The sequence below is a fragment of the Crocuta crocuta genome, unplaced genomic scaffold, assembly GCF_008692635.1.
Source record: "Crocuta crocuta isolate KB4526 unplaced genomic scaffold, BGI_CrCroc_1.0 scaffold266, whole genome shotgun sequence".
NCBI lineage: Eukaryota > Metazoa > Chordata > Mammalia > Carnivora > Hyaenidae > Crocuta > Crocuta crocuta.
In genome coordinates, this window is record NW_027531005.1 from 1,143,464 (window position 1) to 1,144,780 (window position 1,317).

A 1,317-nucleotide genomic window follows, 5' to 3' on the forward strand; every position below is an offset into this window, starting at 1 on the left:
ATCGCGCGGTTGGTGGGTTCGAGCCCCGCGTTGGGCTCTGTGCTGACAGCTAGCTCAGAGCCTGGAGCCTGTTTTGGATTCTGTGTCTTCCTCTCTCTCTGACCTTCCCCTGCTCATGCTGCCTCTGTCTCTCTCTCTCTCTTAGAAATTAATAAAACACTAAAAAAATTTTTTTAAATAAATAAAAAATAAAACTTTAGAAAACAATAATTAAAAAAAACATAAAACATTTCTTTTTTGGAGATAAAACATTTCTATAGTTTATCCAAAAAAACTCAAATATTCAATTTGGCAATGGACTTTTGAAGAAAATAGTAAAACTGAGTGTTATTTCTTGCCAAGAAGGTGTGCTAACAACACACCTGGTAGACAAAAATGAAAAAAACAAAAACAACTCAAAACCCATATTCAAACTGAACCAAGAAATCTGTTAACAAGCTTGAAACTTAAAATAATTTGATGAAAAGCTTTCAAATGTGCAAAAGGTTGGCAAAATGCTACAATAAGAAAAATATAAAATAGTACTCAAGACATCAGGAATAGGAGGGAGATCCACGACAAATTATAATTTCACAACACTTTAAAGGACCACTGTAACTAAAAATACATATTCTACTGAACAGAACACTACCGTTGGGAAGAAAGACATCTGCTAACAAAACGCTCTCCGACTTCCCGATTACTGCTCTGAACTGGAAAGCATTAGCCCCTCCTGCTCTTACCCTTATTAGCAACTTCCATTTATTATTAAATGGCAGGCATGTAGGACCAAAATAAACGTTCTCAAGGTGATAGAGTACTGCTCAAACAGAATGATAAACCAATGGCAAATATTTATTTGGAATTTCTTGTTCCTCACTAATCCCTTACAGTGAAGGAAGAGTAGGGAACCCACACCAGCGTCCACGGACACTTACCCCTGCGGGTCCATCTCTGGGCGCATGTCATAGACCTGGCACTGCGCCAGTCTCACTATCACCCCAGACCTCAGCAGCTCTAAAGCGCCTTGCTGTATCTTAGCCACTCTTGTAAGAAATGCCTAGGAAGTTACAAAAGGAAAATCATCAGTACAGAAATCATTTCCAAGGGCCTCAGATACAAATGAGATTCTCTCACAGCATATTTCTGATCTTTAGTCATACTGAGGAGAAATTCTGAGCTGGCTCTGAAGGGGCACATTATACCCAGGATTCTACGAGGATTAAAGGGCACAGTGTATCTGAGGTGTCGCAATACACTGCCTCGCGTGAAATAAGTACTCAACTCAAATGTAGTTTCACTTATCATCATGTAGGCACAGGAAGGGAGGGAGGGAGG

General features: G+C 39.6%; 1 protein-coding gene across 2 annotated transcripts in view; it reads right to left on the reverse strand.

The window, feature by feature from the left end:
- NUP205 (nucleoporin 205) overlaps positions 1-1,317 on the reverse strand; it is an 84,974-nt gene that overhangs the window by 18,933 nt on the left and 64,724 nt on the right. For both annotated transcript variants that reach the window (XM_077770672.1, XM_077770671.1), the window contains one exon: positions 918-1,039. In XM_077770672.1, coding sequence (XP_077626798.1) covers positions 918-1,039 — 122 coding nt within the window. The remainder of the gene's footprint in view (positions 1-917; positions 1,040-1,317) is intronic.